General features: G+C 48.2%; 2 protein-coding genes across 2 annotated transcripts in view; both read right to left on the minus strand.

Annotated features, from left to right (window-relative positions):
* The window catches only part of WDR45B (WD repeat domain 45B), a 26,431-nt gene extending 16,849 nt beyond the window's left edge, over window positions 1-9,582 (minus strand). The window contains exons 1-2 of the mRNA XM_010856392.1: window positions 9,352-9,582; window positions 5,258-5,332 (exon numbers count right to left, since the gene is read on the minus strand). Coding sequence (XP_010854694.1) covers window positions 5,258-5,332; window positions 9,352-9,418 — 142 coding nt within the window. The 5' untranslated portion in view covers window positions 9,419-9,582. The remainder of the gene's footprint in view (window positions 1-5,257; window positions 5,333-9,351) is intronic.
* Window positions 9,583-11,292: 1,710 nt separating this feature from the next.
* Window positions 11,293-11,934, minus strand: LOC105000605 (protein phosphatase 1 regulatory subunit 14B-like; the record flags this gene model as incomplete). The annotated part of the gene is given in 2 exon segments (XM_010856551.1): window positions 11,293-11,631; window positions 11,633-11,934. Coding segments are annotated over 2 exon segments (372 nt in total), but the record flags the coding sequence as incomplete, so codon positions are not given.

Below are 11,934 nucleotides of genomic sequence, written 5' to 3' on the forward strand. Positions count from 1 at the left end.
AAGAACTGAAATCGAGGGTGCAAAGAAATATTTTCACATGCCTGTTTACAGAAGCATTATTCACAATAGCCAAGAGGTAGAAGCGGCCTCTATGTTTACATAATATTATGTTAAATGAAATAAGCCAGTCACAAAAGGACAAATACTGCATGAGTCTACTTATATGAGGTCCCTAGAGTAGACAAATTCATAAAGATAGGAACCAGGATGGTGGTGGCGTGGGGGGGGGGGGGCGCGGCGGGGGGAGGGGTTAGTCAGTATCTAAGTGGGGACAGAGTTTTGCAAGATGAAGAGTTCGTGGGGGTCTGTTAGGAGTGCAACTATTTCCTCAGCGCAGGTTCAGTAAGTTCTAGAATCAAATATATCAGGAGAAACTTGTAAATTATGCCAAGAAGTAACTAATACATTTTAAAAATACTATCCAACCAAGGGAGAATGTTTCAGACTAACATCAACAACACTACGTGAGCACTGAGACTTCAAACTCATTACTGCTGGATTTGTCAGTTGCAAGTCTTCTCAAGTTCCGAAAGCAGTGAGTCACTAGCAGATGTGACCAAGCTAACAGGAGAATAAAGAAATGCCAGGAGGCACAACAGCCTCGGAAATGTGACCTGGGCACAGTGAACCAATCAGGGAAAAAAACAAAAACTGAAGTACTTCACACAAAGAAATCACACAAAAATTTCTGTTAAAAGGAAATTACATTCTGTTTCAAAGGGTGGTTTTTTTTTTTTAATTTTAATTTAAATGATATAGGTTGTGATTTTTCTCTAAGCCTCTTTCTAACAACAGCAACAAAAAAAAAAGTGTTACATGAAATCAGAATTACTTTGTATTACCTGGATGCCTAATTTATGGCTAACATTTTGATGCTTTTTTTTTTTTAATCAATGTCAAGATTACAAAGATGTTAAGGGTTAAGAATTAAGACAGAGAAGCAGTATTAACCACTAGAAACAGTCGTGGCCTCTGGGATTTAACTTTGGAAAGACAGAAGGGCAGATTTTTCAGCATCAACCAATGAGGCAGGGAAAGAAAAACAAGCTTTCCTGGGAAGAGCAGAAGCAATCAAAAGCGAGACTCCAAACTCCCCGAGAATCAGAGGATTTTAGCTCCCCCAAACCAAGGGCCACAGCCCCCAAGTAGTTGGAGAGGAGGGGGTCTCCTGAAAGGAAGCCCAAGGTTTGCCACTAGAGCCCCCGAACCCCAGGCCCCAAGAGCTAGTCCTGAAAGATCCACAGGGGTCGCCAATTGGTGGAAAAAGCAGAGAGACGCGCCCACGTCTCTAAAAGCGGCCAGGCCCGGTGGCCAGCTATACAGCAGACTAAAACTATGCAGAGGCAGAGAACACAAGACAGGCTCCCAGGAAACTTTGATCGATGAAAGCTTCAGGCGCTAATCAATAGCTGACATGTCCCACTCTTCCAATAGAATCTGCCTCAAAGTGATAAACTGGAGGGATTCCCTGGTGGTCCAGTGGTTAGGACTCTGAGCTCTCAACTGCCAAGGGCTTGGGTTCAATCCCTGGCTGGGAACTAAGATCCCACAAGCAGCTTAGCCAAAATAAACACACACACACAGAAACTGAAAGAAAATGGGGGAGAGGGACGTCCTGAGTGTTGGCTTAACCTCCCCTCCACTGAGAGGCTCTTGTTTGAAGGGGCAGAAGTCAGCCCTCCAGCATGACATTAGCCCCCAGCCTCTTCCCACGGCATCTGCCCTGCAACCCTCAGCTTCTTCTTTCCTATTTCCCAGGCGTTTTAATAGAAATAGCCTAATTATTTCTCATTCTACAAATCATATATTATCACTATAAAAATGAAACAACACAGAAAAGCATAAAGTAGGAACAGCTGTAAACGAGATCACGTGTGTACTTCTGAACTCAAACCAATGGCACCATCACACTAGTTTCCAACTTCTTCGCTCTCATGGTGCATCACAGCTGTACCTTCACGTCAGCATGTACCACAGCATGGACCATCTACTGTCTTTTTCCCAGTTTTTTCCTTCAGATAAAATCCTTTAAGTGTGATTGTTGGATCAGAGCATGTGTGTGTGTGTGCAAATATAGAAGATGAACTGTTTGTCAAATTTTTCTACAAAAAAGGTTCTACCAATTTAAACTTGTACCATCAAGGCTAGGAATGTGCCTTTCCACACCCTCCCCAGAGCCATCGCTAGCTTGGACATAACCCCATTCCCCTACACCCACATCAGCTCAGCCCCTCCCTCTCACATGCTTCCCACTTCTTTCTTGTTCCCTCACCTACCACACGCTGGACTGACTGACCACACAGGGCATGGAGCCCACACGATCTGCTCTCAAACTGGAGGATGACGGGCCCTGGGTAAGACCCTGAGAGACTGTCAGGTCAGGCAGGTGCTGCATCGTGGACCCTATGCAGACAGGCCACCTGTTATTTCCAGTCACTGGGTGGTCTCACCAAGGACCTTGCCCACATTATTCATCGCTGCATCCTCCACCCCCAGTGCAGCGCTTAGTGGGCTCAGAAACAAGTGTCTCACCTGCTGTCCCATCTGTCACGAGTCATCCCGTCTAGGCCTCCGTGTGCCCTCTGCTCCCCACACACGGCTGCTCACGTTACACGTGTGAGCACTGGCGGTGTGGAAGAAGAGTCAGGCAGCACCGAAGACAAGGGGCTTGAGCACCTTGCAAGTTCATCGAGCGTGGGCTACAGAAGTTCTAGGCACCTTTGGAATGTGGGAGGGCTGTGTTTCTAAATGAAGACTGGAGTTAACCTTTTAGTGCTCCTTTTATTTTTATAACCACTTAGACATAATTTTATCCAACTGTATTACTCCTGACACATCTTTGTTCAAATTATGACTTGAACCTTCTTGTCAGGATGTGCTTGGATGTGTGTGTGATATACATAGTGTGAATCAGTCCTACACCCTGGCCCTGCAGCACCCTAGAGAGAACGCCACACAGGCTGTGCTCCCAGGGCTCCCACTCCTCCCTTGAGCGAGCCACTCGGCTCTGTGCATGGGACACAGGACCTCCAACACCTTGGAGGAGAACGCTGCCTCCACTGGGGGCCCAGGATGCCCAAGACGGCTTCCTGGCACTGCCAGCTCCATCCAGCAGTGGGTGTGACTGCAAGATGCCTGCGGATCACAGCCTGTCGTGCAGTCCCCCTATGCAGAGCCATGGTCACAGCGGAGACAAGGCTGAAAGCCCAGATCTGGGAATGACCCTCCAATGCAGGCACACTTCCCTTCTCACACAGGAAAGCAAATCTCGGCGATAAAATAGGAACAAGGTCAAGTCGTCTGCCTGTTTTGAGTTCGCTGCCAGAAATAAAGCAGTGGACCAGCCTGCAAGCGCATGTAGGTGGAGTCCTTAAACACGCCATCAATAAGCACCACACAGCCCTGCTGGATCCCTGGCAAGTGCAAAATTCACCACAAGTGAAGCTCAGAGACAGTCTGAGCCAGATACAGTGCCGCTGAGCAGGGACGGGGATCAGACACAGCACTGCAACATGACAATAGCAAGCCTTCCTGGAGGTTGAGATACTTCTTGTTTTCACTGACTGTTATAAGAAATCCTAGATCCACTGTAAACATTTCATTACTTAGAAAGCAACTTTTAATATGCCGCTAATGATTCAACTTTGACACTCAAGTCTAGTTCCTAAGTTTCTAGGTCAATTTAGGTAAAAAGCATCTGGAAATTTGCAAGGCAAGCTGTTTCAAAATACTTTAGAACTATTTTTCTGTATAAAACAGAACTGTCTTAATCTACAATGCAACCAAAACAAATTAAATAGAAGTCAGAAGCATAAAAGACTGAGAGGAGACTCCCACTATCATGGGTAACCCTCATTAATTCCAAAGACTCACTCTTTAAAGGTAACACTGTTGCCACCAATGAGGAGCGAATAAGCTTACAAAGCACTTTCGGTGTGTGTGCTGCCACTAGCCCGTGTGTCTCCCTCATCCTAATTCATCCATCTTCACAATAAATTTAGGAGGTCGGCAGTTAACATTTTCATTTTTACACAAAAAGAAACTGAGGCCAAGAGAAGGTGAGTAACCTGCCCAAGGTTTCTCCTGCCCCAGGTCACACGGCAGCCTGATACGGCGAAGGGCAAGACCGAATCTAAACAGTGTGGGCCCAGATCTGAGCCTGTTACCACCTGGCTGCCCTGGGCTTTCTCTAATAAATAGAAATTACAGACTTCAGCACCCCAACTCAATGGACATGAGTTTGAGTAGGTTCCGGAATCCGTAATGGACATGGAAGCCTGGAGTGCTGCAGTCGGGCACGACTGAGCAACTGAACTGAACAGACTTCAGCTTACAAACTACTTTATTTAGAAATAAAGTATCACTTGCTGTTTTACAGAAGATTTTACTTGACAAAGAGGTTTCACTGCTGAAAAAAAAAAATCTGAAAATCCCTGATGTAGACTGTTAGTTGTCAAAACGGAAGGGGGCTGACAGGGGAGCATAAGAATGCAGGGACTTCCTCTTACAGATGAGAAATGGTTCTTGCATCAGAAAATAGAACTTGCACACTGAATAAAAACCAAAACCACAACTGCAGGAAGAAAAAGGAGGTTTCTCACTGTTTATGATTTATCTGAGATTTGTTCATCTGTTGGCAGGTACGGACTAGGAGTCACTAAAAGCTTAAGAAAAATACACAGGAAAGAAGCAAATGGGAAACGTCTACCCGTTAAATTACACATCTTTCCTGCCAAATGGGCAAAGGACCACCATTATTTTATTTTACGAAAAGAATTCCTGATTTCAGCTTGTGAAAACTTGTATTCCATGAAAACGTAATTTAAGACACTGAAATTAAAAAAAAAAAAAGACACTGAAATAAGAAAACAAAAGCAACTATAATTTATCACCACAATAGTATTTTCGAAGAAAGAGTTATTTTAAGAGTCAGCCCTACCTGTCGTATCCAAGCCTCTCACTTCAGCTCCCCACAGCTTCATGTTGGACACGAAGCATGGCGAGGCCGGCACAGCCACACCTGGTTCTCAGCAGGGCCAGCAGGTGCTGGATTCACCAGGGTCACCAGGACCCATGGAATCATTACTACACCCAGTCCGCAGAGCCCAGCGCTCGTAGAAGCTCAACACAAGGAAGAGAAGAGCTGCTGACAGGCCCATGAACAACTTCTCACAACCCACTCCTCTCCAATCTGAAGGACAGCACCTAGACTCTGAGGACTGGGAACAGGCAGAAACCAAGAATGTGTTACTCTTACCTTGTTTCTCTTTTTCCTTCAGTGGATCGGTGTTATAGACTCGGAATCCATTTTCCATCCCACACGCAAAGCATCCTAAAGTGTAAGAGAAACAAATTAATCACCTCACTGGGGTCTCAGCTGAAGACCCCAGGCCTGGAGCAGCACATGCAAGGGGTCCAGAGACAGTGGCCTCTCTGAGGAACTCTTGTGGATGCTCAGGCCATACGGACGTGGTCTGCATGTGTCATGATGACTCTCCTCATGGACTGTTATCAAAGGGCTTGCACATTACTCCACTTGCCCCCTCAGGGCCCTTCTGGCATCCCATGGACCAGGCTCTCTGCTCCAACACTTAACTCCCGCAAGAGGGGCTCAGCAGCTACCGAACCAGCCACCCTGCCACCCCACGTGTCCCTCAACTCCAGCCTCTGATGCCCACCACTGGCCTCCCTGTTCCCAACACACCTCTCCAGGGCTGTATCAGGCACCAAGCCCTAGAGAGACAACGACAAACAAGAGAGTCCGCAAGGACAGCCACAAAGCAGGCCACCTCAGTAAGCAGGGACACATCCAGTTGGAGAAGGGGTGGAAGGGCTAGTACGGAGGGTCTTCTAGAAGGCAGCTTGAGGTCTCCATGACCTCACTCCCACCGGGAACTAATCCTAACTCCCTAAATCCATCTCAGTCACCATCCCCAAGGCACACACCAGACTGTTAATGGTCCAACTGAAGATGCTGTGAGGAAGTGAAGGAAGCACTCAAGTTTTAAGATGACCCTGTGATCTGGACTTCACTTGCCTAAGTGTGATCAAGACCACATTAATCTCCATCAACACCACCAAGTTCGACTGCTGGCTAATGTGAAGCTTGTGACCAGAAAGAGAAACACCAAACCTTTCATTTCCTTTCCCAAGACAAGCTGCAGTGGCTGGACCCTCACCACAATACATCACTGACCTGAAAGCCAAAGCCACCCTCAGAGTCTCTTCTGGTTTTGATCCCTGTTCCAGCATTGGGATGACATTATTCTATTCTATCAACCACTCCATCCCCCCAATATGAAAAGCACGCTTCTATTTTTTTTTGTCCAAGTTAGGCATAAAACTACAAGGACCATAATAGCTTTCCCAGGAGTTGGAATCTGTTCTGTAATTAACTCTCAGGCTCTGAAATGAACTTTATCTGGGCCTGGAGTCTGACACTGACTGGAAAGTGCAATGTTACTTATTATCTCTTATTCTGGGTTGTAACTCCCTCTTTGTGTTACTGGAATTATGTAATCTGGACAGAAGAATCAGAGCTTGGCTTTCTGGAAAATATGGAAATACAAAAGTCGAAAGTTTTCCTTTTGTTTCTCAACTATTACACCTTCCACAAATTTTAAGCCTGCACTGATCTTACTTGTCTTCACCAGAACACACATATTTCTAACAAGACTTGTATAAAATACACAATCCTATAAATCCATAAGAAAAAGGCAGACAACCCAATAGAAAAATTAGCAAAAGATATGGACATTTCACAAGAGAATATCCAAATGCTTACTAAACCTACAGAATCAGGGAAATGCAAATACAGTCTCACACATACATCACAATGAGATCTACTAAACATCCACCAAAATGGCCAAAACGGGTGTGCCGAGGCGTGGGAATGGAGGGCAATCCAGGACAACCACTGCAGAAAACTGTCTGCAGGACTGCACTCAATTCCACTCCAGGCATACAAGCCGTGTAAAAATGACAACACGCATTCACTAAAGGACAGGTAACAGAATGGTCACAGCAGCACCCGTAGGCTCAAAATGCCCCCAAACCGGGAACCTACCCAAAGGCCTACCAAAGGTTGACTGGACCAACCACCTGTGATGTAGTCACACGAAGAAATACTGCACCAGTGAGGACGACCTACAATTACACTCAACAGCATGGGAAAAAAGCTCTTGCAAACACGATGCTGAATAAAAAAGCCAGAAACAAAATATAGTACAGAGACAGGCAAAACTAATCTGTGTAGCTGAAGTTAGACCGGGCGAGCGGCCTGAAGGAGCAGAGGGTGCCAAGATATTTGGTTTCTTAACCTGGGCGCTGCGGAAGGTGTGTTCAGTTTGGAAAATTCACCAAGCTGAATACTTAGGATACATGCACTTTTCTGTAAGAGTAATGCACTTCAGTAAAAAGCTAGAAAAAAGGTCCTACAAACACAAGACTGGAAACCACTCTCTAAGAAGGCTAGGCATTATCTTTGCTATTTCGCAGGGTGGGAGAAGTAAATTAACTGATTTTAGTTGGTTATCACACAACAGTTGGCATGAACCTTCCCGTCCTTGCTATCTTAAAGCTAGTCTACAGAAGTGTGTCTACTCAAACCTTCTGTTTCCCACGGGAAGAGAAAGAAAAACACCAGCCAGATTATAGAAAGGCACACAGCTCAACACTTCAGAATCTCGAAACTGTAATACAACTTAACTTATCTTTGGGAGAAGATAAGTCAAAAGCTTGAACAATTTAAAGTTATGAGCAAAGGTTTCTAAAGCTGAAGTTTCAATGAGAGTGCTAAAAATGCTGAGTAAAAATTAAAAGTCAACATAAAAACAAAATGTAACTAACTCAATAACCTGGCATACATTTTAATTATAGGGAATTAAGCTAAGGGTAAGCAGAAGGTTAAGTATAAATGCATTTTTTTTTCAGCAACACTATAAGTTTTCCTTTTAACTATTACAACTAAATGAGGTGGTTTTACAAAAGTGAGAGTGTATTTTTCAGACAAGTGAAATATATCCATTTAAAAGCCAGAGCTGTATTTTCTAAATAATCTTTGATGAAACCTTTATAAAAAATTATAAACTTCACTGGTTTCTAAAATAACTAGCTTTATTGTGAGCCTCAATTATTATACCGAAGTCTACTACAAGGATTCCTCATTGGCCCTAAGACCAATGTGTGTGCTTAGTCGCTCAGTCGTGTGGGTACAGACCTTGGATTTAAAGGCCACAGAGTCAGTAAGCTTTGTGTTTCCGTGTTTGCTTTTTAGGACTGCCTCTCCTTGCCCTTAATATCAATCAGTCACTTCTTTCCATTGAAAGCACATTTCTTAAGAAGTTGCTACACCACGGTTAACTCCTTAGAGTTTTCAACTATCAGAACCTTTTAAGAAACCTACTGGCCCTCCTCTGGAAATCAAAACCCAAAGTGTTCAGTCACACACTGCCCGGTGCCCAACTTCTGGCCCCCAAAGCAGACCCCACAACCCTTGCGGTCCCCAGCCCAGCCGCCCGCATCCCACATTTTTCCCCTCGTCCAACTCCATTCCTCCAAGAACTCTTCCCGCCCTTCAGGGCTCCTCCCTGTAGGAAATCCCGGCCTCGCCTCTGTTCCCAGAACACACTTCACTCTCCCGGGGCCCTACAGTCAGAACCTTGGAGCCAGCACACCACGCGCCCACGCGCTGACACAGCTGGGCGACCCCCGCCCGGCCTACGTAACTCTACCCCAAACTGGCTCCACAGACACGGATCCTGCAGTTCCTGCTTCTGGATCCTCTTCAAACGGGCTTCCAAAGCGAACCCTCAGAACAGACGCGATGCCCCTCCCTGGGCTAGAGCGGGGCGCAGTCCCGCATCACGCAGGATTTCAGAAAGGCGAAAAAGGCCATCTCACGAAAAGCCGGGCCGAAGAGTCGGGTTGCCACCCAACAAAAGAAAAACAGTGTGACTTCGGAGGCATATTCTACGACAATCAGCAGAAAAGGTGAGGACCTTCGCGGACGAGGTCTTGGGCCTGCAGGGGCATTCTCACCTCGATGCGACCCCGTCCCGGCCGCTGGGGACCCTAAACCCGCAAAAAAGAACCGACGCCGCCCCAGAAAATCCCATCACTGTCCGACCTGGATGGGGGTGGGGGTCAGGGCGGGGGGGAGGCGGACTGGGCCGGGGGGAGAGGGGTGGCCTGGGAGAGGAGGACGGCTTCAGGGGCAGGGGAGAGAACGCCAGGGGCAGGGGATGAGGCCTGAACCCGGTGAGGACGCCGCCGCAGGGCTGAGGGCGGGACCCCGCTCGGAGGGGAAACGGCGGCAGGCGGGGGCCGGAGCCACTAACGGGCTCTCCTCACCATGGTCCTGGTTGAAGCCGGCGTAGAGCAGCCCGTTGCCGTGCGGGTTGCAGGGCAGAAGGTTCATGGTGCCGCGGGATCCACCGCGCCTCAGCGCCGCATGCCGCTCCGGGAGGTCGACCGCGGGGATCCGTCTGGCCAGCGCCGACGCTGCCGCGGCCGGAAGCGAAAGGCCCACAGCCTGCGCGCGCAGCCAGGGAACCGCGGAGCGCGGAGCAATCCAACCACGGCCTGCCGGGGCGGGGGGAACGCCGAGAGCGTCACGTCTCCCGGGCGGCGGGGCCGCGACCGAAGAGGGCGGGTCGACTCGGCTTGGGGGCGGGGCCTGACCTGAGAGGCGGGGTCGCATCTCGAGCGCGGAGCTAAGGGTGGGAACCACCTGACTGGGTACCCCAGCCGTGCTCCTCAAACCTCAGGAGCAGGCAGGACCCAGACTCTCACACTAACTCAAGCCCGCCCCCCCAGAAATCATGTAAATTAAGGTAAAAGAGATTTTCTTATTTTTAATTGATAAAAGGATAAGTATCTCAGTATAAATAACAATGCTTTGTGGAATTTTTAACAGGTGTGCTGGTAAAATGTTCGCGAAAAGAGCAAAATGGGTGGAAGTGAAGAAATGGAAGTACAAATGACCCTTGAACAACGCGGGGCCACTTAACACGCAGATTTCTTTTCAAGAGTATACGCCTCGGGCCTACCTACACGACCCCGGTTGGTTAGATCCGCAGCTGCAGAACCGTAGATACCATGGATAAGAGGGAAGACTATAAATTAGACGCAGATTTCTTTGCTGTGTGAAAGGCGGGTGTCCCTAACCCCTGTGTTGTTCAAGAGTCAAGTGTAAACGAATGTCTAGACTCTCCCACCCCCACCCTCCACCTCCCCATAGAGAGAACCTCGCCACAGGGACACAGACTGCCCCCCAACCCAGGACCCACAGCTACCCACAGACACACAGCTGACACAGAACCCCCAAGGCACAAAGCCCCCTTCAGGACACGCAGAACCTCCTACAGAGACACAGGGCTCCCCAGGACACAAAGCCTCCCCTCCCCCCCCCAACAGGCACCAATCTGTTCTGTATTAAAACCCAGCTTTCTATTTGTTAAGAGGAAAAACACCCTCTAACGTTTTAACAGCGTAGGCCCCAGGAAGAAACATTTCTCAGAATGCTTTTGGAATGCTGTCTGTGTCCCTGTGACCAAGTATGTCTCCACTGGGGGCTGGGCATCCAGTGAGTTGTCTGTCTTCTGAGGGGTTATTAAAGAGTTTCTTTTAAAAGATAAAACATACTGAGCAAGGCCAGGGAATTCAGCCATCAGTGGAAGAGTTGCACTCCATCTACCCATCAATGGACAGATAGGCAACACCAGAGAGGCAAGAAGCAAACACCAGAGCCCCTTATGTCCACGTGGATGAACATCTAATCAAGAGAGTCAATTCCTAGGCAGGTTGATAAGTCTGGAGTCCCAGAGGAGGAAGGGGTCCAGGGGTCTCAAGGAGGAGAAAAGGACAGCCTTTTTTTTTTTTTTTCTAAACTGCTTTGTATTAGTCAATATAACAAAGTATCTTGCTCGAGGACATGTTTCTCCTTAACAAGAACCTTCTGACTAATCTTGTTATCTTAAGAAGTATGTTGTGGGAGTGGGTCTGGTAAGACCTTTCTATTGTTAGTTCTAATCTTGCTAATTTAAGATGTATGTTGTTGGAGTGGGTCTGGTTAAAGTATATAAGGCCTTGATAAGACCAGGGTTGGAGAAGGAAATGGCAATCTACTCCAGTGTTCTTGCCTTGAGAATCCCAGGGAGGGCAGAGCATGGTGGGCTGCCGTCTATGGGGTCGCACAGGGTTGGACACGACTGAAGCGACTTTAGCAGCAGCAGCAGCAAGACTCTCTGGCCCCCTTCTGATGTCTCTGTCAGAAGCTCTTTTTTTTTTTTTTTTTTTTTTGCGCCAGAGGCGTATCCTAGCTTTATTAAAGGGCCCACGCCACAGTCAATATAAAAACACAAAAAGTCCCATCAGTTTAATAATAAAAAAACCCCAAAAATGGAAAACTGAGGGGGCAAGGAAGAGGCCCCTGGGCCAGGGGCACGGGGAGCCCTGCTCGTGGCACCAGGCCTGGCCTCAGGGCCCCCTGGTATTGCTGTTGCTACGAGGTCGGGGCGGGGAGGGGGGCGCGGGCAGAGACTGTCCTGTGGAGCCACCGTTCAGCTGGGTCTACGACCCTTCTTCTGGGGTGTGCTCAGCTTCTGCATGCCCCGGATCTTGTCCAGAAGGCTCAGTGGGTTTGTAACAGTCAACCAGCAGCTCCTTGACCCTGGCAGCCCAGGTATCATCGCTCTCCATGTCCAGGAGTTCATCCACATCGATTTCCAGCTCCGGGATCTCCTCTTCCTGGCAGTCGTAGAGGCGAGTGAGCTGCTCCAGAATCCACTCCTCCAGGCTGAGGCGCTTCAGTAGCTCCTTACCGTCATACTTGACCCTTACGTTCCCTTGGCGCCTCACTGGGCCCCCGTCGACCGCGCCGCCCGGGCCCTCACCTGCAGCCCCAGGGTGACTCTGAAAGTAGAGGCGGGGCCC

Source organism: Bison bison, unplaced genomic scaffold (assembly GCF_000754665.1).
Source record: "Bison bison bison isolate TAMUID 2011002044 unplaced genomic scaffold, Bison_UMD1.0 scf7180017864371, whole genome shotgun sequence".
NCBI classification, from domain to species: domain Eukaryota; kingdom Metazoa; phylum Chordata; class Mammalia; order Artiodactyla; family Bovidae; genus Bison; species Bison bison.